The sequence below is a fragment of the Mastomys coucha genome, unplaced genomic scaffold (genome assembly GCF_008632895.1).
Source record: "Mastomys coucha isolate ucsf_1 unplaced genomic scaffold, UCSF_Mcou_1 pScaffold6, whole genome shotgun sequence".
Classification (NCBI taxonomy): Eukaryota; Metazoa; Chordata; class Mammalia; order Rodentia; family Muridae; genus Mastomys; species Mastomys coucha.
In genome coordinates this window covers 37,610,739-37,634,267 of record NW_022196912.1, presented here as the reverse complement: position 1 = coordinate 37,634,267, position 23,529 = coordinate 37,610,739, and the positions used below count along the sequence as shown (strand labels likewise).

Sequence of the window (23,529 nt, the reverse complement as noted above, 5' to 3'; positions counted from 1 at the left end):
CTCTCTCTCTCTCTCTCTCTCTCTCTCTCTCTCTGTCTATCTCTCTGTCTCTCTGTTTGTCTCTCTGTCTCTCTCCTTTATTTCTTTTTGTTGTCATAGGTAGCACACTATATTAGAGGATAATTGTTTTTTCAACACCAGCTCTGCTCCTACTTGCCAGGTAGCAAGTCTCAGCTTTTGGTACCTTAGATCTAGTAAGTATATGGGTCATTTCAACTCTACATCTCTGTCTACACCGTGAACTATGTGGCACTTAGTTAACTCATGGGATAGGTCAACCAATCAGGTACTGAATAAATCTGGAACTGACCCCAGGCCTTTGCAAACTTCTTCAGCACCTTTACCTTTATTTGTGATCATGTACTAAGTTGTACTTGGAGGGGACAGTCACATCCAAATCTTCATGACATGCACTCAGAGTCAGCTTTTTTTTCGGTTAGCTTGGGTGTGCCTTAAGGTACTTATTTCTCTAGGCCTCTGTTTCCTTATTTGAAAGGAAGCATGCATAGACTAATCCCTGTCTTTCATTTGTGTTATGAGACACAGAAAGGCAGGCTGTTCAGCCCCAGCTTCTGGTTATTCTAATCTGCCATGCATGGGTACTGCTGCTCTTCAGATCCTCACATTTTAATTGTGAGGGTGTCCTACAGGAAGCATTACATACAGCCTGACAGCTGCAGAATCATTAGGAATATAGAAGCTAGAAAAGCCCTTTTCATATTAATTATTTGATCATGTTTCATGGGAGAGAAACAATTGAAAGAGCTTTGGGTTACATGGCAAACTGGATTTGGTAGTTGGAGGATCTTTGGGACCTGGGCTGGGGATGGGTGAGGGGACCTGTTTTTATGAGGGGGGCTCCTGCTGCCTGACAGGTGCTGGGAGAGGAATGGAATTCTGCTAGTCCTGGCTTCCCCATTGGGCCCTGGGCTGTGGTGACACAGGCCTGGCACTAGGCTGCTTATCATTGAATACACAAGATACCCTCTTGTGAGCCTTGCTTATCTGTGAGATACAAAGCAAGGCAGCTTGTTACATTCTCATGCCAGAGACAGACAGAAGCGGGCCCAGTGGGGGGAGGGGGATCTAACTTCCTTGGTCCAGTGCAGTCTGTCCTAGGCTTCTCCCTTCCTTGGAGTTTATAGTTATTTAGTTCCCATTGTCCTTGTCTCCTCCTGCCCACCATGTCACTCTCACCAATATGTCTTCTTCATAAGTCACCCCTATCTCCTCCACCATGATAACGGACAGCCTGAGTATCTGAGAGGTGGGGCTGAGCTGAGCACACACTAGGCAAGAGCATCTCAAGCGTGGGTGAACAAGTGCAGAGGTCCCAGTGAAGAACGTGGACACAGCATCTCCTCTGGGCCCACCTGCCCAGCCTGGCATTGACACTTGCAACCTCTGCCTGCAACGTTCAGCGCTGGGCTTGAGAGTGGGAGACTCAGTTTAACATTTGGATCTGCGCTGTTACCACCAAGCTGTAGTCAGCTCTGTGGCACTGGGCTCTCTGGGCAATCTGTCTTGAGTTGCTTTATTTAATCCTCAGCGAAACAAGAGAGGAAGGTTGTGGCCTTATGTGTCATGGACACATCCCTAGTGCCTAGTTTGGGAGTTCTATCGGAGTAAGTGCTCCCTGAATGTCTTTTCAATGCTTGAATGATAAGTGGACTATTTGAATCACCAGGTCCACAGATGCTCTTGTTGGTTTTTATGGAAATCAACTCCTTTGCCAGGGAAATTCATCATCCCTAGACTGTTTAGGAGACTTCAGGAGAAGCCTTTTCATTCATGTCTACTCTGAAATTTGTCTGCAAAGGCCCCTTCTCTGCACTCAGTCTTGGAAAAAGAAGCAGAGATAGCCCCATTCCTGAGAGGAGATAAAGGGTCAGGCTTGGAGGCTCTGGGTAGCTCCTGTGGTTGCACAACAGGACCTCAGGCGCTGGGGCTGAAGCCCAAGCCTCCTGTCTCACTTCCCTCTGTCCCAGCACATGGAGAACATCCCGGAAGATCAGTGTTTAAAGATAGAATCCAGACCACTTGCCTCGACCCTTGTTAGGAGTGATATAAACAAGCCAAGGATGTTCCGGGGAGGAGCAAGGCCAGGGAAAGCCTCTGGGGCTGCATTTCTTTTCCATCCTGTCTCCAGGCTGCTTTCCCCCTCTCCTCTGTCCTGCCTTGAATGCTGATGCTATGGAAGGAAGTAGAAGCTGGCTGTGCCCACCTGGATGGAGCCTTCTGAGTGTCAGTGGCTGAACTGGCTGTATGGGATGATTGAGCACCCAGCCCCCATATGACTGCCTCTGACTTGGCCTCTGGGCCTAGGGCTCCTGGTATAGAGACACACACACACACACACACACACACACACACACACACATCATATCATATACCCTACTTATGTCATAATGTAAATAAGACAGTTACATAAACACATGGCTTGCATTAGGCATGTAGATGACATTTGACATTCGTACTTAGTACTTTTTAAAGAATGAAGTTGAGCTTGACTTTGGTATGTGCTTTGTTATCTGGGTTGCCCTGGTTCCTAGAACAGCTCACTGGCTTCAGCACATGATGAGCCAGAGTGATCCAGCTGCTCCCCACTGCATCCTCAGATGTTGCCTGATGGAACCCTAAAACAGTGGTTTTCAACCTTCCTATTGCTACAAACCTTTAATGTAGTTCTCTGTTGTGGCGACCCCCCAATCCTAAAATTATCTTCACCGCTACTTTATAACTGTAACTTTGCTACTGTTATGAACTGTAATGTAAATGTTTGGGAGGATAAAGGTTTGCCAGTGGGGTTTCAACCCACAGGTTGAGAATGACTAAAGGGAAGGAGGCTGAAGTTCCCTGTAGATTGGCCAGGAGCAGCCCACCCTCAACAGCAGGCAAGTGGTTTTAGTGATCTTATTCCATTGCATTAAGCATCTGCATAGTTTCTGAGTTCTTGTCTTGAGGTACAGGAGAGAGGAGGGAACTTCACTTGGGGGAGTGTCAGTTGACAAGGTCTAAAGCCCTAATTATGGGGACACACACACACAGGTCTCCAGGGTAAGGGTTCAGGGTACTTTAATATGGGGGTAAGAGTAAAAAATAATCAGAATGTACAGTTATAATGTGCAAGAGATAAGCAGGGACCAGACTTCAAATTTAAAGATTTGGCTTACCATAAAGTGTGTGGAGCAAGAGGCTGCTTCCTGAGAAAGTAGAGAAAGGAGTTCATTCCCTGAAATCCTGTTCACTCCCCTTTCCTCCATCACATGCCTGGTTTATGGACCTGTCCTGATTTCTACATAATTCTAGTTATATAGGAGAACAGGGGCTACTGTTTCTTTATAGCAGAGCTGAAACCCCCATCGTCAACACCTGCTTGTCGGTATCATTCATATAAGCCACTTGGTGCCAGCAGTGGGACCAGGCATGTAAGCCACAGAAGCAACAGAGAGCAGGCCTTTCCCTCCATATCCAAAGTGACTCTGTGTTGCTTCCGCAAGCTCCTGGAGGTCAGGATCATCCAAGATGACCACCCAACAATTTATGAGTTCTGAATACCAAACCATGTAGATAGAAGTGAGCAACATCACCAAGGCTGATGGGAGCTTGTAGGGCAGCATTGTGTAGGGCACACAGGTGAGACCTACTTCATGTTACTCATTTAAGCAGAGGTCGACTCAAGGTGAAGTGCACATCATCAGAACCTTCTAAGCAGGGGACATTATGACCTGAGGTCCTCGGAGGGACTGATTGCCTTTGAGGCAAGAAGAAGAGTGTAACACAGACAGATTAGGTTTTGGGGGGTAGGGACACAGACATGGGATCAATCAGCAGACATGACAAGGACACTGGCCTCCATGGGGATAACCCAGGTCATTCCTGGAGGGGTTTGTAATGAGAATTTTGCCCCAGCCTGAACCCTCTGTCTCCAAGATTTAATCTTTTCCTCCTGAACTGGTAGCCATTCACAAGGAGGTAGGAATTACTTCCAAAGTTACAGTTCGTAGTTACAGCAACTGCTCTGCTGCCGAGACAAGGAAGCTAGAGGTGGAAGGAGCTGTTGAGAGGAGCCCTTGTGTCTGTGACTCAGAATCTCCTCCCTCCCCGCTTCCCTCCCTGTGGTACATAGTCTCCTCTCTGGGCAGTTTGGAACATCTGGTGAGGCCAGTGGGTGGGTCACTGCCACCTGCCACCTCCTATTAGGAGAAATAAGCTGGAGAAAAAAAAAGATTTGTTTTAATCAGTTCAATTCCAGATTAACACAGCTAGAGTCTCCTTAGTTTTGTAGGCCATTAGTTACAGTAGTATTCAAAAACAGGCATGGGGTAGGGGTGTTGCAGAGATGACTCAGGGAATGGCAGAGGGAATTACATGTTGCGGTGCATTATGGAATGTTAGACCTGGCACAGAGACAGCCTTGTGCGGGTGGGTGCATGATGATTAGTAGATATCATTAGTGAACCAAATGGATGCTCAAAAATGGTTATGATGGTGAATCATTTAATGTAAAATTTACTGTATTAAGTTAAAAAAACAGCTCCCCCTCAAAAATAAACCACACACAGAGAGAGAGACAGAGACATATAGACAGACAGACACACACACACACTGCCTTCTCCAGTATTCCTCTTTAAAGGGAGGTTGAGTGACTTAGCTGAAGCTACACAGCTAGTGAGAGATAAGCCTGACTAGGAGCCTACAATCCTAAAGAACCCACCGCCTAGGAAAGCAATCAGTGCTTGATTTTTGGAACATGTTCATAGGAGATCCTAGAAGCAGCCCCCCCTCCCAGCAGCACTCCTTACCTAGTTGCTACCAGTGACTTTTCAAACCACCTTGAGAGACTGAGACCTGCAGGTAGAGGGAGGAAGAAAAGGGAGAAGATGAGAGGAAGATGGCCTTGGGCCATAGAATGTGAGTGATGACCAAGGTGGCCCCATTGCAGTTTGCCCAAACGCTTTCAGTTGCTAATTTGAACTTTTTAGCTTGTGCACTCAAGCAGGATGAATGCCTGGATGTATGTACTGAGAGACATGAAGAAGTGATGTGAATTTACATGAAGAAGTGATGGGTCTTTTAAGTACCCTAGAGGCCCAACTCCAGCTTCATCTGTCCTTAGCTACCATCTTAGCAGGACTCCAGGAGTGTGGTGAGAACTGCTCATTCAAGCTCTGCTCTGCTCTACTCTGTCTAAGAGAAGAGAGAAGGGTTTTCATTTCAAACACAGGGAAGCAGTATGTTTACCAGTCTCAAAAAGCCCAGGCTGGCTTCCAGCTTACTATGTAGGTTGACCTTGAACTCCTGATCTTCTTTGCCTCTGCCTTCCAAGTGCTGTGATTACAGGTGTGTACTGACATGCCTGGCAGCAGTTTGTTCTGCACTAATATGATTGATCTAAGAAGTCATCTTATTTTCCAGATTTTCTATTTTCACAGTGTATGTCTTTATTTCATACTCACTGATGACACCATGGGGGCGTATCATGTTGGTAGTGTAAGCTGGGTGTTAGGGCCTCAGGATTTCACATGCATATCTCCACCTGTTCCAGCACATCTAGGGCTTGCATATTTGTATAGATAAGTTGCTGAGTTCTTGAAGAGTTCGTGGATTGGGAGGTGGGATAAATAGTTTGAGAAGACTCTTGGGGGTCACACTGCTATTGTCACACCCATCTACCCAGGCACACAGTCACATGTGAATCATGCACCTGTAATTAGTGATAGGTGCCAGGTCAAGGATCCCAGGTTTTGGGAGTGTGGCAGGCAGGTCAGGTCAGGTGAAACTTTGGAAATGAAGATAGACTTGATACTTGAATGCCAGGCTTAGATGAGTAGATTGTGGAGACCATTTGAACAGAAATTCTCCCTGCCTCTCTTCCTGCGTCCTAAAGAAAGTCGGTGGGTACAGCTAAAGAACCAGAAGGCAAAGTAAGGAATTCTTGTCCACTTCCCAGCTAAAAGGCTTCAAGAAAATTACTCAAATCCCCAGCTTAAATATTCTATGCTGAGTGACATCCAACTTGTTACATGAATGGGTGGATGGATGGGTGGATGGATGGACGGATGGATGAACAAACAAACACCAGCAACCGTGATATACTGCTGGAGTGGATGTGTCTCTCTCATCCTTAGGAGCTTCTGTCTTTGTCTCTTTCCTACAGGACTCGTGTCAAGCTGGAGAGTTTGGAAGATGCTTACATTCTCCGGGGTGATGATGACTCCCTCTCTGACAAGCATGGCTGCCCAGCGTATGTCAGCCCAGAGATCTTGAACACCAGCGGCAGTTATTCGGGCAAGGCAGCGGACGTGTGGAGCCTGGGGGTAATGCTGTACACCATGTTGGTGGGGCGTTACCCTTTCCATGACATTGAGCCTAGTTCCCTCTTCAGTAAGATCCGCAGGGGCCAGTTCAACATTCCAGAAACTCTGTCTCCCAAGGCCAAGTGCCTCATCCGAAGCATCCTGCGACGGGAGCCATCAGAGCGGCTGACCTCGCAGGAAATTCTGGACCATCCTTGGTTTTCTACAGATTTTAGTGTCTCGAATTCGGGATTTGGTGCTAAAGAGGCGTGTGACCAGCTGGTGCCAGACGTCAACATGGAGGAGAACTTGGACCCTTTCTTTAACTGAGCTCAAAGCCCAGGGACACATAACAGGTACCAGGAGCAAGAGAGAGCCCCAGAAAGGAGTTCTGGGACACAGGTGGCCTGGCTGAGAAGCAAGACGGACATTTCATATTTACACATTTCTTGGTTCAGAGAAGGAATTTGTTCTAGGAGCTGACGGAACACGTAGCATGGGAACAAGACGTGTGGGATGGGGGTTGGGTTCAGATGGATGGGAGCCCCTCCCCTAAGCTTCTCTTCCCTGGGGTAGCCTGAGAGTTCCCCCTACCAGTAGGGCTATCTGGTCTAACCCACTTTTCATTTTGTTCAGAAATAGTTGCAGATCTCGATAGAATCGAAACTCTTCTGCCTCAAACACATATCTTGGCATTGCACTGTTAGCATTTAACTTCTTGTTACGATTCAGGGAAGGGACAGTTGATAGAAGATTTTTTTTTTTTTTGATCAGACCAGCCACCTATGTAACAATTAATAGGATTCACCTAAAAATAATAATAATTCGGTGCACACAGACTGACCTGAAACCTGGGTGCTAAACTAAAAGAAAACAAAAGTTCCAGTTGTCGTCTCTCATTCGCACTTTCCAATTCATTTTTTCTAAATAAGTGATTTCCTATTCTGGTTAGGAAGTAACGTGTTAATGCTTTGCTCCCTGCAAGGGGAGGGGGACTCTGTTCCCTCACAGACATTTCTGGTTTGTATCAGCTTGTTTTTGTAGCAGGAAACTATCAGAAGTCAAACTTCCAGATGTATTACCACAGTCCAGGGAAAGAAGAAAGGAAAAGAGAAGAAAAATCCAACTCCTTTCTGGTTTTTGTTCTTTTGAAGGAAGAGGGTTCACATTGTAGACATTGCTCTCTGCTCAAAATACAATGAGGGGCTCCCAGAGGGCAGGCGCCTCCTGGAGTCAGATCTTTTTGATGATGCTGATATCAATATTTTGTTTTTGCTTTATGGGAAACTAGTAAAATGAGACAGGTTGTCCCATGTGTATAAAATACAGGGCAGCTATTTCCTTTTCTTTGCTAAGAATGATCCTTTGGGCTTGGAAAGGCCCTCTGGTTTGAACAGAAAGAGTAAATGGGCAATAAGCCAAAAGCCAGGATGATATACATACAAACAGCTCTCTGTCCCAATACGCACCTTGTATTTATTAAGGAAAATGTCACATTGTGATGTATTAAGCCAGTACTTCAATTACGGGTCAATGGGATGACATGTTACATGCTGTAGTTTAACATTTATAATTTTGTTTCCCTGTTTTGAGTATTTCTGTCCCTGGAATAACCTTTTATTTGGCTTTCTCTAGATAGCCTTATTTGATTTCGAGTGGCAAAATGTTTTCCTTTTGTCCTCTGGCTTTTCTATTGCTGTATGATACAGAACTCTTTTGGCATAAATATTTGTGTTCCCAGTACCTCAGTCGTTTGGGTTTTACTGCCTGCATATGTTTTGTGAAATGGTCCTGTTTTTGGGTAGGTAACACGTGGACTCTAGTATGTAAATGTTACTTGAATCTGTGCTTCACTCTAGTATGTGGCATGTGTGTGTGGACTCTTGGATGCTTCACGCCTACTCCACTGGAGCCCCTGTCCCCAGGAGGGCAGCTTCCCCATTGATAATCAGGAGACAAAGCTGCCATGGATTTACCCTTGATTCTATTTTGATAATGGAAGATTCAGAGAGAGGGTTTTTACATTCAGAAGATGGTGCTGTGGCAAGAAGGACCTTTTGTCTTCACTCTCCCCTGTTTTTAAAGTCGTGGGTGGGAGGAAAGATTGGTAACATGCATGATGGGGACTAATGGCCTCTGGTGCTTTGTCCTGTATTTGGTTTAATGTTTTTGTCCTAATCTCTTCAATCAATAAAATTGTGCGTATTTAACTAAAAGTCTGGGATCTAGAAAGTGATTTTTCTGCCAGTGTGTTTGTGACCATCACAATGCCAAGTAAGAAATCTATAATATGCACTCTTTCCAGTCAAACCTGCGTTCATCAGAGCTAGCTTCCTCTCTGAACTGGGACACACACTGGCCAATCTAGATGTGGCAGCTCACAATTATCCACCATATCACTCCTAGGAAGGATAAATCATGTTCTACTTTTAGTTGTTTGTTTCTTTAGACATGCAAGTAAGTGTCTTGTCAAAGATGAAACAGCCTATAGGTGTTAGAGGTATGCCTGCTTGTCCATACATCTATTTAATCTTGAGCCTTTGGACTGCCTGTGATGTAAGCATCTTACAAACTCTCCAGCCTGACATGAGTCCTGTAGAAAAGAGACAGAGACAGAAGCTTCTAAGGATGAGGGAGACACACACATCTACTCCATCAGAGAGTGCAAAAGTCACACCAGAGTTACTCTCTCTGAGTTACTCTACAACTTACTACCTTTTCCCGTGTGATTGTCTGGGGAAAGACACACCTTGTACAGCTCAGTTTCAAATATCCAAGAGGACCTAATTGCTAGCAATTGATATCAGCCCATACCCTTCTCTCTGAGATGCATGGATTTCCAAAGCTAGATAAGGTTTCAAGGTAATCATCAATTGACTGCCTTGACCAGAACAGGATGACCAGAACAGTGAGCCTTGAGGGGTTCACTCCTAACCCAAGACAATCCATAAACACCTCTGTCTTTTCTTTGTATCATAGAGAGCCAACAGATGGAGCAAGAGAAAAGATGTGTTTGGAGGGTTGGCAATGAACGGGGTGCATATGGGATTCATGGACATATACTTTCTGTGCTGGGATCTTACCTGGTCAGGTCTTTCACAAGGTAATCTGGGAGAGGTGGAGAGAAGGTATTCTCGGAGGGAGAAAAAATAGATAAGAAGAGAAATAGCAGCAGAAATATGCACATGGAACCCTATGTGAAGTATTAAGACCTTTATTTGGGTTGCCACAATGTCTTCTGGTTGTAGAGCAGAACCTTCAGTGTACTATCAAATATGCGTTTATAATATACGGGAGGACATGGCTGAAGCAGAGACTTTCAAGTCAAGAGGATCAGTTTTTCTAACTTCAGATTGCTCACAATTGGAAGGTATCACCCCTCTGTCCTCAAACACCTGGCCAGCAGCTGGCCCAGAGTCTGACAACACTGGAAGGATGCAGTCACTAAATAACTGCTCCTGGATATGTCATTTATGCCACGTGACTTTCACTGCTAAGTGTTCTCTCCATCTCAGGGCTCTAAGATTCATGTCATTAGAAGACAGCCTAGAGGCGCTTGCAGGGCTACACATAGGCTGATTCAATTTTGCTGCTCTCTCACTGCCTGTGATTAAGCAGAAATGGGCCTTTTGCCCAGTGAATGCAGGTTTGAATTGTATTGCATCAAATTGTTGCATATGTGGCTGCTGGGGACGCTGAGTGTGTCTCTGGCACACACTCTGGGCCTCTATAAAATGAGCTTCTACCTCTATGGGAATTTAGGCTCAGCATGATGCCCTCCCCCCACCCTCTACACACACACACACACACACACACACACACACACACACACACACCATATATGAACATTTGGCCAGTAGAAAGCTTTTATTCTAACTCCTTTGGATATAACACCTATGGATGACCACCCCATTGGGACAGAAAGAAGCCTGGAATATAAAGGACTAAGGGTGGAGGCATGGGTGATATCAGGCCCATGCTCTGGATCCCTGCTTTCATATTAGCTATGACTTGGGAAGTCACTTTAATTTTATAAGGACTGATGCTATCCTGAGAAATGACTGAGTTGAGGTGCTTCAAGGGCTTAGTGCTGTGTCAGGATTGGAAGGGAACCCTTGCTGTTATCAGCAAGAGGAAACACAGCTCCTTTGACTTGGGAGTAGTGCTAGAATTGAGCATCTCTAAGGCGAAGGCAGAGGGCTACAATGAACATGTCTGCCTGCTGCAAGCAAAAAAGACTTCTTGGAGCAACTTTCTGTGTTGAGTTTTAATACAGACTCAGGGAGTTGAAAACGGAACATTTTACTTTTGAGAATATTGTGCTTTTTGAAGAGTCATACTAAGACGTGTGGTCTTTGGGAAGGGATTAAGACATTAATTTTACCTGCACAAATTAATTAGTTCTTTTATGAAAGAGGTTTAAGGGAGCCCCACGTAAGGATCTGAAAGGAGATCTACTCTTGAAGTAGTAAATACATTCCCAAAACTCTGAATCTCTGGATACCTTGTGGTCTTCCCAGCCTTGTAAACTCTTAGAAGATTTTCTTACTTATATATTACAGTGTAAAGTACTTTGCTATACAAGCTGAACAGATTAAGATGTGTTTGAAAACCACTAAACAAGTCCAATTCCTTAACATTTTTTTTAAAGTAGCCAAGGTTCAGGGAGGGTCAGGCCTAGGAAAGAACTGCTCAGTGAGAAGATACAGGGTGAGCCAGAGCTCCAAATATGTAGGTGCTTGCAAGTGGAGAACCCTCCACAACACCAGCTCTTCTTGTCACCGACACAATTCTCTCCACAGTACAAGGTCCTTTTTACAATGGGCTTCTGTGCCAGCCCATCCTTGTGTGCAGCAGACTTTGTGGCCCACCTTCGGAGGATATCAAGTGTTAATCTGTAATAATTATGAACAGTAGTTATTCATAAATGCCTTAAGGTATCCTTACTCATAATCTGTGGCTTTCTGATGTTTTCCTGCATGCAAGTCTGGTCATTGCTCATGTCTCAACAGTAAAGAAGGGCCAAGACAGTCAGTTTCATAGGCTGAAGCACACACGGATCCTATACAAAGCCCTTGTCAGGTGTTTTTAATTTTAATCTGTATGATTAAATCTCCAGCCGCATATGATGTTGCTGGGAGGAACTGAACCCTGAGCAATGTCCACCTAGAGATGGAGAGAAGATCAAAATTAAAGGCAGCACCTTTCTCCATAAATATAAAAAGTCTTTAAAGGTATATTTAAAAGCAAGTTGCACAAATGAATGTGGTGAGACTTAAGAAATTAAATGAATGGAAGGAAGCCATGTAGAAAATCAAAAGTCAAAGTGTATATTTGATTTCAGGGATCCCAACTCCTAAAACGATTTCATACTGATGGAACAAACATTTAAGTACCAAGACAAGGGAGTCACTTCTCCCACTCTCATGCACTATGAGCACGCTTTCTGAAGCTCCGAGACTGGGGACTAGAACAGAGGGGAAGTGAAGTTTCTGCCTTTCCCTGAACTTGATTATAATCCAACCAGATTTGGGCAGGAGTCTAAACACATAAATTGTATTGTCACCCCAAAAAGAAAAGTCTCTGCACCCAGACTGCTGGTGAATGTAAAAAAACTCAAGCATTGTGCTGAGTTAGGCTCATGTGTGGAGCTGTGGACCATGCCAGGAAACTTGGTGAGGTTGAGTGGGTTTGGAAGGCCAGCATAGCATACATGAGTATAGTAGTTGCTTCACCTGCTCAGACCAGGAGAGGATCGTGATAATCAATCATGTAGGGGCAGCATCCCAAGCCCCTCTACATGCAGATGAGATATCTCTAACATCTCAGACCAAGTCCATAGAAAATATCTGCTGTCGGACCCCAACTCATGCCAAAATGTATATAAGACTCTATCCAGTAGGAATAAGGTGGGAGAATTACTCCATCAGGGATCGTCTGGGTGCTTCTGTCGTATAAGAGCTGTAACACTTCATGGGGAAGAGTTCTCCCTCAGCTTTCTCCACTCAGACGCTGCACGGACCCACCTTGGTCACCTCGTGCCCCGTGACTCCGACCTAGCCGCTATATCTTGCCTGCTAGCTGAGCCCCTGCATGTTTTGTGCAGCATCTCGACTGACTCTGACTCTGAAGCAGCAGTGGTGGTCGAGCTTCCCCTCCCAGATCGAGCAGTGGCAGCCCTCCCTGCTCCCATCAAATCAACAGACCCATGGCAGAAAAGCACAGTGACTGCCTCCTTCCTACTCTCCTCTCCCCTTAGCTTGACTGCTCCCATTGGGTCAGAGCCCCCAAAGATCTCCGTGGATAGCCGCTGGTATACAGTCTGGCAACTGGCACCTAACGTGGGGCAATAACAGTGACACACTACAACCGATATCACGGGAAGGTGAGCCCCTGCCCAACACCCCCAACTCTAGAGACAATCTGTCCTTTTCCTCTTGTGCTTTCAGTCAGTGTCATCCTGTGAATTTAGACAAGCTAAAGCGACAACTGGAGTCTTCTGCCTAGAGCTACTCTCTGATGTTGGCTGAAGGTCCCTCTAGCCTCTGTCTAAAACCCAATAGCCCTTAACAGGTCTTGGCAAAGACTATCTAACTTCTCCGTAAGACAAAAGCAAAAAAAAAAAAAAAACCTGGTAACACAATAGCCACTTAAAAGCCACAGAGTGGTTGCCAGTTCTTAAATCTTCAGGAAGGCTTAGGGTTTTGGACCTCTGTGAAATCCCCAAAAGCCAACAGGCCAAAGGAACATTCTCATTGCACAAGACGTTTCTGTACTTTTCTGTCATTGGCAGCTCATCATCATAAAAAATCCCCCCAAGTCAGGGAGATATGTACCCTGTTAAAATCCCCACAGAATAAAAATAACAACAACAACAACCACCAAGAACCTAATGATAAGCATACCCTGGAAGCTAGAACAACATACTTCCCAAAGTCTCAAGCCTGGGAAGTCCAGAGTAAGTGTGCAGGTTTGATTGCTGATGACTACCCCTCTCTGACTTTCAGACACTTGACTTCTTGCTACTTACTCAAATGGAAAAGACAGAAAAGACATGCACCCTACTCACGAAGGCTCCACTTTCACTTACTGTGCAAGGTCACATCTCCAAATTACATCACTGTGGGGACAAGGGTTTTGGCAGACCTGAGAGAGACAATGTGGTTTGCAATGCAAGAACAGTATGTGTGCCCTGTAAGATACTTTGCTGTTGAGCCTGTTTTGTGACATGAAGTAGGTAACTAAGATGAGTTAACTAACCTTGTATAAGTTACTATTCTGTGTGAATGCTGGCAAATGTCTCTGTATTGACAGATCCCTCAGCCACACCGTTGCTTTGGGGTACTGAACTTAACATTCTAAGCTGGATGCAAGGGAGAGAGTAAAGTAGAGGTTGTCTGAAGGTGAGGGTGCAGCAGCACTGAGGGACTGGCTTGGATTCTCAATTTAAGGTACAGGATCATACCACTTAAGCATATTACTTCCGTGATTTACTCCTGTCCTCACAGCTCTCGATCCAAGAAATCAGGTATTGGGGTGAACTTGAGAGACCAAGTAAGATCTTCCCCCCCCAAAAAAGACCCACAAGGATAAATGACTCAGCTGTTCATCTCACCTTACTCCTGATGGACCACAGAGCCAGATGAGGCTTGATAGAACCTTTAAGAACCATCTCAGTTTCTCTTTATCTATCTTGTATCCATTTTCCCACATGCCTGTGGACAGGTAGGAAGAGAAGAACCTGTAACTCTCCCTTTACTTAAAAATCATAGTGTTTCCTAGTTGTGGATTAAATGATATGAAAATTCTGTATATATTATTAATGAATGCTGGAAATGAATATGGTGGCAATTATTCCTTAACCAGTTCTTTTACAAATAACTACCCAGAGACCTTTTATTATTTCAAAGCTTTAGGCCTTAGCTGGACAGACTCTCAAGTAGCTCATCTAAGTTAACCCAACCACCTAGGCCCATCCAGGTATGTGACTAGCTATACCTTCCAATCCTGTGATTATGTCCATCTCCTCCCATGTCTCCTGGAGAAAAGGCTTTTCTTCTTCTTCCCAAAGTTCCTCTCTCCCTTCCAGGAAGTCCCACCTTCCACTTCCTGCCCAGCTAATTGGCCATCCGCTTTTTTTTATTAAAGCCAATCAGAGAGTGCCTTAGGTAGGTGAGAAAGAACAGAGACACAATTTCACACAGCATACCCCAATACCTAGAACTATACTTTGAACTGTGTCTCTCAAATGATACCCTCAAATATGACCTTATTGGGTAAGAGAGACTCCATGTATAGATGCAAGTTAAAAAGTTTTCCTTAACTATGGTCTCTTCTAACCAATGAGACTAGTAGTCTTAGAAGATAAGGGGAGAAATACAGATGTATACAGAGAACCTTAGGATAAAAAAAAAAGAGGTAAGGTGGTATAGATGCAAGTCAGGGAAGACCCAAAGCTATGGGAAGGAAGCTAGAAGATGACAGGAAGGCTATTCCCTGAGAATCAGTGGGATGATCTTAGCCTGTCACTAACTTGACTGATAATTTTGAGTAGATAAAATTCTGCTGTCCAAAACTGTCCAGTTTACAGTATGCTAAGAACTAACACACCTTTACATCTCCTTAAGTGATGTTGTTAGACTCTAGTATCTCAAAGAAAACTGGAACTTGATATTTAAAAACCTTATTTCACACATGCTGCTTGCTGAGTTGTTCATGGTGACTCCGGTGGGGAGGGATAATGGATCATGGGGATAGCATATGAAGTGGCAGGCTGCCAGGTCATCAGCCCAGACACACAAGCCATGAAGAAAATCACCCCCCAGTTTCCAGCCAGATTTTATTTATAGGAAATGATGCTGACAGGTAAAGCAGAAGGCTTTGCATAGACCAGAAACCATAGGTAGTAGATTTAAGTTTTTCTAGAGGAAGAGAACTGATAGAGTGAACATATAAAAATAAAGCATTAGGCTGGCTCATACTGTACGCACTAGACAGTCTAACAATGGCTATCTGCACATTGGAGAACCTGGAAACCCAATTGCTGTTCAGTCCACTATGCTGGGTGCCCCTGAAGCTCCTGTTTGGCACTGGAGGCCTGTGGAGTTCCTGGAGAGTGTCTGATCTTCACTTTGCTTTGAAGGCAAGAAAAACTGGGTTGTGATAGCAGCTAAGGATAGTGGGAGTGATGACAACTGGATAGATGCATGCAATAGTAAGAAGCAAAGCAGGCAGAGAGCAGCACTGCTTCTCTGTGATGTCTTTATGTCTAGGCCATCCCTGGAAAGTGCATCTGTCCTGACAGAGGGTTCTGTCTCCCTTGGTTTATCCTCCTAGAAGGACCCTCACAGATCTCCCGGTCTTGTCTTAGTAGATTCCAGATCCACTTGACATTCAAAGCGATCCATCACAGTTGGACACTAATGTAATAGGCATGCATTATTTCTAGAAATGTGGTAAGCATCAGTCAGCATATTTATAATCAAGTAGGTTCTTTTTATCTTGACCTTCCATTCTTTCTTTTTGGAACAAAACCCTTCTTCTCCTATGATCGTTTGTGGTTTTACTTTTAATTACTGTGGTGGTTTGAATAAGATGGTCCCCCTAGGCTCATATATTTGAATATTTAGTTACTAAGGATTACCATTATTTAAAAGGATTTGAAGAATTAGGAGGTGTGACCTTGTTGGAGGAAGTATGGCACTAAAGGGTAGGCTTTGACATTTCAACAGTCCATTCCAGGGCAAGGCTCGCTTTGCCTGTGGAACACAATGTAGCTCTTAGAGTTCCAGTGCCTGCCTCATACCTCCATACTCCCCACCATGATGATAATGGAGCAAGTTTCAGTGAAATGTTTTCTTTCCTAAGAGTTGCCTTTGTCATGATGTCTCCTCATAGCAACAGAACAGTGACTAAGACAATTACTATTTACTAGATATTCATGAGCTTTTTCTTCATTTGTAATGCTCACTGAGTAGGAGTCTCATTTTATTACTCAGAAGTGCTGTATGCATACTTGAACTTCAATTATTGTAAACTCCTTTGCATTAATTAAACTGCAATGGAGTTCTTGTCATACTTTGTATTTTATAGTTACAAAAGCCTAAACTCTAGACAATTCTAACTGCCTTCCCTTTTGACAGTTTTGGTTTTTACTCTTTCTCTCACTTTGATGTTTTTTTTTAACATTTATTTTCTTCTTATTTTTATGTGTATGGGTGCTTTGCATGCATGTATGTCTGTGGATGATGTATGTGTCTGGTGTCCACAAAAGTCAGAAGAGGGCATTGGATGTTCTGGTACTGGAGTTACAGACAGTTGTGAGCTGCGGTGTGGGTTCTGAGAATCAAACCTGAGTATTCTGTAAGCTCAGCCTATGTTCTTGACCATCTGTCTATCTATCTTGTCCACTCTGTATCATTTTTACCAAGCAAAGAGTATACATGGTGGGACTCATGGCTCCAGCAGCATATGTAGCAGAGGATGGCCTAGTCACTCATCAATGGGAGGAGAGGCCCTTGGTCCTGTGAAGGTTCTATGCCCCAATGTAGGGAAATATCAGTGCCAGGACTCAGGAGGGGGTGGGCTGGTGAGGAGGTGGAGGAGGGGGGAAGGAACAGGGTTTTTTTTTTCCAGAGGGGAAACTAGGAAAGGAGATATCATTTGAAATGTAATTAAAGAAAATATCTAATAAAAAACCAGAAGTGTTGGAGTAATTTTAACATATAATAAACAGAACATATTACACCGCCTTGAGACACTCTAAAACTTTGTACCTAGTTCATGAAGTTTTGTTAACATGTTCTTCTGGCTTTTTGAGGATCCCACTTGAGGGTTTCTACAGAGACAATCATGTTGTAGATAAGTGAGCACTTTCACTTCCTGTTGATTGCATGCCTTGTCTCTCTCTTCCTTGCCCTGTTGTTTTGACTTAAAACTCTAGAACAATCTTGAATAGACAGGAACAATTACCATTTATATATGCCCCAAGTTTCACTCCGTTTTATCAGTTGGGTTATTTAGAAGTGAGATATTAACATCCTCGACTGGAATCTCTGTTTTTTTTTTTTTTATGCCTTTTCACAAGAATTGTCCTTCTTGAATTTGAGATATTGGATTTTAGATCCCTAACTGTTTAGGAATAAGTATCTTTAAAGAATTGACTCCTTCATAATTATGAAATGCCTTCCTAACTGTTGTTAAGACTCTTTTTTCCAGGATGTACATGATTTGATGTTAGTTTAGCCATCCAGTCTTTGGTAGTACTTTATGATGTGTCTTTTTAAAAAAAAAAATCCCTTAATTTTAATATATTCATTTACTCATATTTATGACAGTTTTCTTATAGGAGACTTACTCTGTGCCTATGCTTTCTTAGTCAAATATAATACTCTTCACTTTTAAATGAGATTTGTTTTAAGTTATGAGTATGTGTACATGTGTCAGGGCCCATAGGGGCATCACACCCCTTGGAACTGAAGTTTCAGCTGGTGGTAAACTGCCCAGTGTAGGTAGTGGGAACTGAACTATGCACCTTTACAGAAGCCACACATAACTCTTAACTGGTGATACATTTGTCCAGCCCAGTGCCTGCTTTTTAATGACACATAATGTGATTATCAGTGTAGCCTGTCTTGTACCATCCAACATTCTATCGGGGGTCTCTTCTGTTTCATCTATATTTATATATCCTCCATTTTTCTCTATTGCTTTGGTTTAGTGAAACTTTTCCTTTCTTTTTTTGTTTCTGTCATTTTGTTTTTAAAATTCCAATGGATCTCCTTAGTTGGCTCATAAACTATACCTGCCTACATTATAACTTTCATGGTTACTTTAGGATTCAGAGCATGCATTTTAAACAATATACTTGTAGGTGATAATGTTTACTTGCTGCATAAGAACCTAACATGATGAACTTTTCTCACTCTTTTCGGTCATACTTTTTATGGCTGATACAAAATGTTGCCTGAGAAAAACAACTCATAGTTTTGAGATTCATTCCATTACTGGGGTTGGAGAGAGTCAAGACAGAATAGAGGTATTTCTATGGTACTGGCAGAGAGAGAGAGAGAGAGAGAGAGAGAGAGAGAGAGATAGAGAGAGAGAGAGAGAGAGAGAGAGAGAGAGAGGTGAGAGGAAGAGGGAGAGAAGAGGAGAGGGAGAAGACAGGAGAAGAAAAGAGAAGAGAAGAGAAGAGAAGAGAAGAGAAGAGAAGAGAAGAGAAGAGAAGAGAAGAGAAGAGAAGAGAAGAGAAGAGAAGAGAAGAGAAGAGAAGAAAGGGGTAGAAGAGAAAGCCTATGAAGCTTTTCCTTTTCTTCTTGTAATTTGTTTAGGCCCCCCAGGCATAGTATGGGGCCACCCACACTCAAGGCAGACCCTCCCCCACCCTTAGTTAATCCTGTCTGGAAACATCCTCAGGCTTCACATTCAGTGTATGTTTTATTATTCTCCTGGGCGGTGTCAATTCCACCACATTGGCAAGAATAACCCACATACAGCTTGTATTCTTTTAGTCACACACTTTGATTTCTATGGATTATAAAACGTACTATGCATTGTTACTGTTTTACGTCAAACCATTGAGCACTTTTAATATAATTACCATAAGCAAATACCTTTATAATTACATATGCTTTCACAATCTTTTGTTTCTTTGTGGACACAAGAGGCCTGATAGGCATTGTGTTTCCTTATTTGAGGTAAGAAATGAGAAATACAGCCATTTAAACTGTCCCTAATCTTTTAAAGCATTGGCTAAGCACCAGACCCCCAATCTTCTGAAGTTTTTACTCCTGGATTTTGATTATAGATATTTTAACATTGCTCTTTAGGCTCTGCTCATCCTCCTTTAATAGCATAATATAATCAACTTAAAGGCATACACAGATGCTCCATGGGGAAGTTTATAACAATCTGTATCTCTTTAGGCTACACTGTGGAAAGAAGCAGTCAATGTAGGCCAGAAAAAACTAGGGTACATATATTGGTGTCTCTGCAATGTAGATGCCAACTATTTTTTATCTTTGATGATTTGGTCAGAAATGAATGTGGTTGTAAAGAATACATACTACATATCCAAGGCCATTTTAGTCTGCACAGGCAAAATGATAACATTTGGAAAGTTATCTTTAATGGGGTAAATGTTTGACTGACCTTGTGAATCTCAACAAGTATTTATTTCCCGAATCCTTCTAGCTTCTGTAGGAAATGTGGGAGAAGTCACAAATGTTTCATCCTATAAGTTTTGGGGGTGGTTCATTCTTCTGCTTAGGAATGCAATGTTGCTTTCTATTTGATTTCTACATAGGAGTAGAGTAGGTGGCTAGCCAACTTTAGAGCCTTTTATTTGGTTCCCTCTTCTACACCCACTCTGACCCAATAGGTCAAAGACACAAAAGAAAGTCTTGCTTCTGCAACTATGTCAACTACAAAATTTAGAGAATGGGAAAATGGCCATGGTGTATGTCTGCCGAATCTGTGGACCTGATTTGAGTTTGGATTCAGCAAGGATTCACTGTGAATAGCCCCCCATGTCTCCAGAGTGAGTCATGATAAGTCTCTGAGCACCAGGGTCAAATCTTGCTTGCATCTAGGGATTCCTGAGATGTCTCTATAGTCCTCTGTCCCTTGATATCCGAATAAATTGCCATAGTTCTACTAGAAAAATACATATATATTAGAGTGCTGAGGGTCTCTCACTGAAACTTGAGCTTACCATTGTTTGGCTGGGGTGGCAGCCAATAAAAGAAGCCTTAGCTATTCTCCTGTTTCCACTGATCCAGTGCTAGAGTTATAAGTGTACAAGCTACACCCAGAAGTTTTCTAAGTTTTTTTTTAATAGTCAATTGTGTGGTTCTTGAGTATGAACTCTCTAGATGACAGTATTGCTATACAATATTAGAAAGTTGGACACATAGTAGGTATTCACATTTCTTTAGTGCACAGATAAACAGGGCAGACACAATGGCTGTAGTCTCTGAATAGAAACTCTTGGAATTCAATATGTTATAAACTTATCCAAACCATGTAGCTGGAATACGAAGGGATGATGTAACACAAAAAGTTAGCCTGGCATTCATAAATGGAGGCTTTACAAATGGAAGAGCCTTACATCTCTATATATAAGGAGTGGTGGCTGTTAATACCAGGAGAGGAAGAATACTTTTTCAGGCTGGAGGTTTTAGAATCTGGGTACCTAGAATCTATGAGAAAATCTACCAAGATATAGCAGAGCCTTAGATTTTCCAAATTACTGCCTTGTCTTGCCATAATACATCTGCCTTAGCATTTAATTTTCTTTAAAGTTCTACACTAGATATTATATCCTGAGTCTGAAGCTCAACATACTAGGTTTTTATTCAGTGGGCTGTGTATATATGTACCTTACTTAGCATTCTTATGCAGACATCCTACTACCCCAGGATATGGTATCTAGAGACAGATGGAGCTTCTGTATTATGATAAAGAACACTCAAAACTGGGAATAGTGCCTTTGAACAAGGCCAGTGACCTAATTTTTCCTGTGTGACAACCATATAAGAACAACTGAAAAAAAGTGCCCTGACTAGAACCCTGGTATGGACTCTCTGATCTTGTACTTCTAGCCTTCAGGAACTTGAGAAATAAATGCCAGTTGTTTATAAGCCACTCCATCGAAGGTATTTTATTAGAGTATCCTTAATGGAGCATGATTCTTCATAGTCTTCATTAACTCTGTGAGCACTAATCCTGATTGTCAACTTGACTACATCTGGGATCAACTAAAACGCAAACAGCTGGGCATGCTTGTGAAGGATTTCCTTTCTTTTTTCTTTTATTCTTCTCTCATGTATTATGTCTGAAATGCAATTTCTGCTTCCTCCCAGACCCTATCCTGACCTTCCCTATCCCCCAGATCCCATATCCATGCCTCATCCCTTCTGCCCACCCATCCCCCATAAAAGCAGGCCTCCAAGGAATATCCACTGAATATGGCCTAACAAGATACAATATAAGGACACTAATCAAGGCTGGGCAAAGCCAACCAATTTGAAGAAAAGGGTCCTAAGCATAGGCAAAAGAGCCAGAGAGCCCCTTGACTATGCACCTCCCAACTTCCACTCTCATTCTTGTTGAGAATCCCACAAGAACACCAAGCTATACCACCATAATGTATACACAGAGGAGCTAGTTCAGATCCATACATTGTCTGTGTTTGTCTCTTCAGTCTCTGTGAGTCCCTATGAGACCTGTTTAGTTTCTTTGTGTGCTGTGTTCTCATAGTGTCCTTTACCCCTTTGGCTTGTGAAATTTTTTCTCATTTGGGTCATTCGAGGTGGGAAGACTCATCCTAAAACTGGGCCATACCTTCAGGTAGCATCATACATAAAAGGAATGGAAAAGGAAGCTTTTGGTTTTTGCCTACTTGCCCTCATTCTTGCTTGCAAGTTCATCTATTCTATTCCTGAAGCACTCTTTCTCTGGTGTTAGAACCTAATTCTTTGGAATTCCAATGTAGATCTAAGACCAGCAGTTTCTTAGGACTTCTCTGGAACTCTAGACCAGATTAGGATTACTGAGACATACAGTCTCATGGACTGAACAATGACTATATCCTTGGTCCTTCCATCAGGAGGCAGTCATTGTTAGACTACTCAAACCATTACTTGTAAGGCAGTCTCATAAATTCCATGTTTGTGGTGTGTGTGTGTGTTCATTATATCAATTCTCTACCTGTAGAGAGTAACAAATTCTCTTTGTTCCTGGCACTACCTAGAAGTCCCATTATCTTTCTAGAAATTATTCTCCCACATTTGCAAATATTTGAATCACTGTGCTACTAAAGTGTCTCTTAAAAGCTTCTACTGGTTGAAGTTTTAGCAATGAACCCACTAATCTGTGTTGGGAACAAACTGTGCCCTACTTTTTTCCTGGTACAATGTTTCCATTGCTGTTTAAGTAGGTAGTGATTCTCTTTATCTCTTTATCTTAGATCATCTTTCTGGCCTTCCTGTACTGATAGGGTTGGAATCACATGCATGGAAAATGTATTGGGAAGAAATACCAGTGAAAGGAAGATCAAAGAAGCATAGTTATCAATTTAGAATGGACAAGTGTATGTGAGCCCAAAGCAGAGCACTGCAGCATACACTGACTATTAAGATATCAGTAGTTGTACTGTCATCTCAGTGAATGGATAAACTATTCTGAGAACACCATAACACTAGATGTACAGAGACAGACTTGAAAGAGATGACTGCTAAGGGCTGTGAAAGAGTCACATTTACAGTGTTTTCTTCTTGAAGGACAAACTAGGCCATACCTTCCTGGGTCCAGCTCCTTATTCCATACCATCCATGAGATGTGTCTAAGCAGATCATGCATAGGGAATTGCAAATTCTATCTCAGAGGGTTTGCTTTCCCTCTCAATAAATTTACTCAGTTCTGTGAGGTTGGTGTTGGCAGTAGCCCTGTCCTGAGCTAGTTGGGAACACAAAGTTTAAGGTATTTTAGCTTCAATAGGATTCCAATGTCTGATCTTTTCCCATTTTAAAAGTAAATAAATTAAGGTTTCAAGGGGAAGTACACATCCTTCCTGGAACAACCCAGCCCACAGGAAGGAGTAACAATGGCTTCCACCCTTGAGATCACGCTTCCCCTCCTGGGAAGGAAGTGTGAGATTTGTTGGCCTGGACAGAATCTGAGAACATTGATGTTCTGTCTACTCTGGCTGCACAGGGAGACTATGTGCCTCACAAGATGATCAGAGCAGTCTAGGGAAGACTAAGTCTTCATCTTGAGAGGGGTACAGGAGGAAGAGAATGGGACCCAGCCAGAACCCTTTCTTTTGGCTTTGGCTTTGGTTATGACTATTGATGCTCTCTATTCTTTTCTGAGGGTATGACTTGTATTTCCATGGTGCCCTGGGCAGAAGAGCCAGGAAGAGGAGGAGATATACCATACTGCAGGAGGCCAGCCTTCTTCTGATAGCTTTTTACTAAGGATCATGTTAGTTGGACTTTTGTTGCCGTGACAAAGATTCTGAATAATTTAAGGGAGGAAGAATTTATTTAGACTCTTGCTTTCAAAACCATCTATTTCAGAGGACTAGTCGATGACTCATTCTCTTATTATTTGCCTTTGCTGAGGCTTCTGGCAGAAGGGGTCCTCACTCCAGGATAGCTGGGAAATGGAGAGAGAAAGGATTTTGGTGATGTGATATATTCTTCAAAGATGTGCTTCCAGTGAACAA

The 23,529-nt window shown here is 43.0% G+C and overlaps 1 protein-coding gene across 3 annotated transcripts in view; it reads left to right on the top strand.

Moving 5' to 3' along the window:
• Trib2 (tribbles pseudokinase 2) overlaps nt 1-8,515 on the top strand; it is a 25,060-nt gene extending 16,545 nt beyond the window's left edge. For all 3 annotated transcript variants that reach the window (XM_031355997.1, XM_031355996.1, XM_031355995.1), the window contains one exon: nt 6,161-8,515. In XM_031355997.1, coding sequence (XP_031211857.1) covers nt 6,161-6,629 — 469 coding nt within the window. In that variant the 3' untranslated portion in view covers nt 6,630-8,515. The remainder of the gene's footprint in view (nt 1-6,160) is intronic.
• Nucleotides 8,516-23,529: the final 15,014 nt, after the last annotated feature.